Here is a 1,048-nt window from a genome sequence, read left to right on the forward strand (position 1 = left end):
TGAGGAGGACAGGCGATCTGTGTGCGAGGGGAAGCTCTGTGTGTGTGTGCAAGGAGAGGCTGTGTGCGTGCTGTGTGTGTGAGCAGAGGTGCTCCCTGTGTGTTTGTGTACTGTGTGTGTGTTCGTACAGTCGCTCTCCCGCTCTGTGCGTGTGTTGGCGGTCAGTGCGTGAGGACAGGCGATCTGTGTGTGAGGGAGGGCCGCGTGTGTGTGCAAGGAGAGGCTGTGTGTGTGTGAGCAGAGGYGCTGTGTGTGTTTGTGTACAGTGTGTGTGTGTGTACAGGCAGTCTGTGCGTGTGGCTGTGTTTGTACAGTCTCTCTCTCTCTCCTGTGTGTGTGTGTGACGAGGCCGCGCCGCCCCCAGCCCCGCTCGCTGCCGTCCCGTCCCTCCCCTCGCAGGCCGGAGCGCCGCCCTCACACGCCGCGGGCGGGCGGATCTGGCTCGTTCCCCTCCTTCCCTCCCGCCGCCGCCGCCGCTGCCGCCGCCGGGCCCCCTCCGCCGGGCCGCCGCCCCGCCCTCCGCCTCGCTCCCTCCCCGTCCGCCGGCGCGGCCCCTTTAATTCCCCCGCTCCCCTCCCCCGCCGCCCGCTCCAGCCTCCATTTTCCAGCGGATCCGGCACCTGGAGGCGGAGGCGGCGGGAGCGGCCCGCGCCCGGCCCGGTCGCGGGCATGGCCGCCAACATGTACCGGGTCGGAGGTAAGAGCGGCGCCGGCCCCGCCGCCCGCCCGCCCCGGCCGCAGCCGCAGCCGCCCCGCTTCGCCCAGGCAATGACAGCGGCTCCGGCCCCGTCCCCGCAGCAGATCAGGGACCGGCTGCTGCAGGCCATCGACCCGCAGAGCAACGTGAGTACGGGCCCCGCGGGCCCCCGCCGCTCCGGGCCGACCCCCGCCCGGCGCTCCCGCCGCGCCGCCTTTCTCCCCCCCCGGTGCCGCCGGGGCTCCCTCCGGGGCCGCCCCTGGGCCAGTGGAGCCTCCGCTGCGAGCGGTAGCGCGGAGCTCCCGGCGCGCCGCCCGCCCGGGGTCCCGCAGCCGGCGGCGCCTCCCGCCC

The 1,048-nt window shown here is 73.8% G+C and overlaps 1 protein-coding gene across 3 annotated transcripts in view; it reads left to right on the plus strand.

Annotated features, from left to right (window-relative positions):
* The first annotated feature begins 473 nt into the window (after positions 1–473).
* The window catches only part of MTA1 (metastasis associated 1), a 75,193-nt gene continuing 74,618 nt past the window's right edge, over positions 474–1,048 (plus strand). For all 3 annotated transcript variants that reach the window (XM_057372809.1, XM_057372811.1, XM_057372812.1), the window contains exon 1: positions 474–697. In XM_057372809.1, coding sequence (XP_057228792.1) covers positions 670–697 — 28 coding nt within the window. In that variant the 5' untranslated portion in view covers positions 474–669. The remainder of the gene's footprint in view (positions 698–1,048) is intronic.

Source organism: Malurus melanocephalus, unplaced genomic scaffold (genome assembly GCF_030028575.1).
Source record: "Malurus melanocephalus ecotype Western Australia unplaced genomic scaffold, MMel_1.1 scaffold_178, whole genome shotgun sequence".
Taxonomy (NCBI): Eukaryota; Metazoa; Chordata; class Aves; order Passeriformes; family Maluridae; genus Malurus; species Malurus melanocephalus.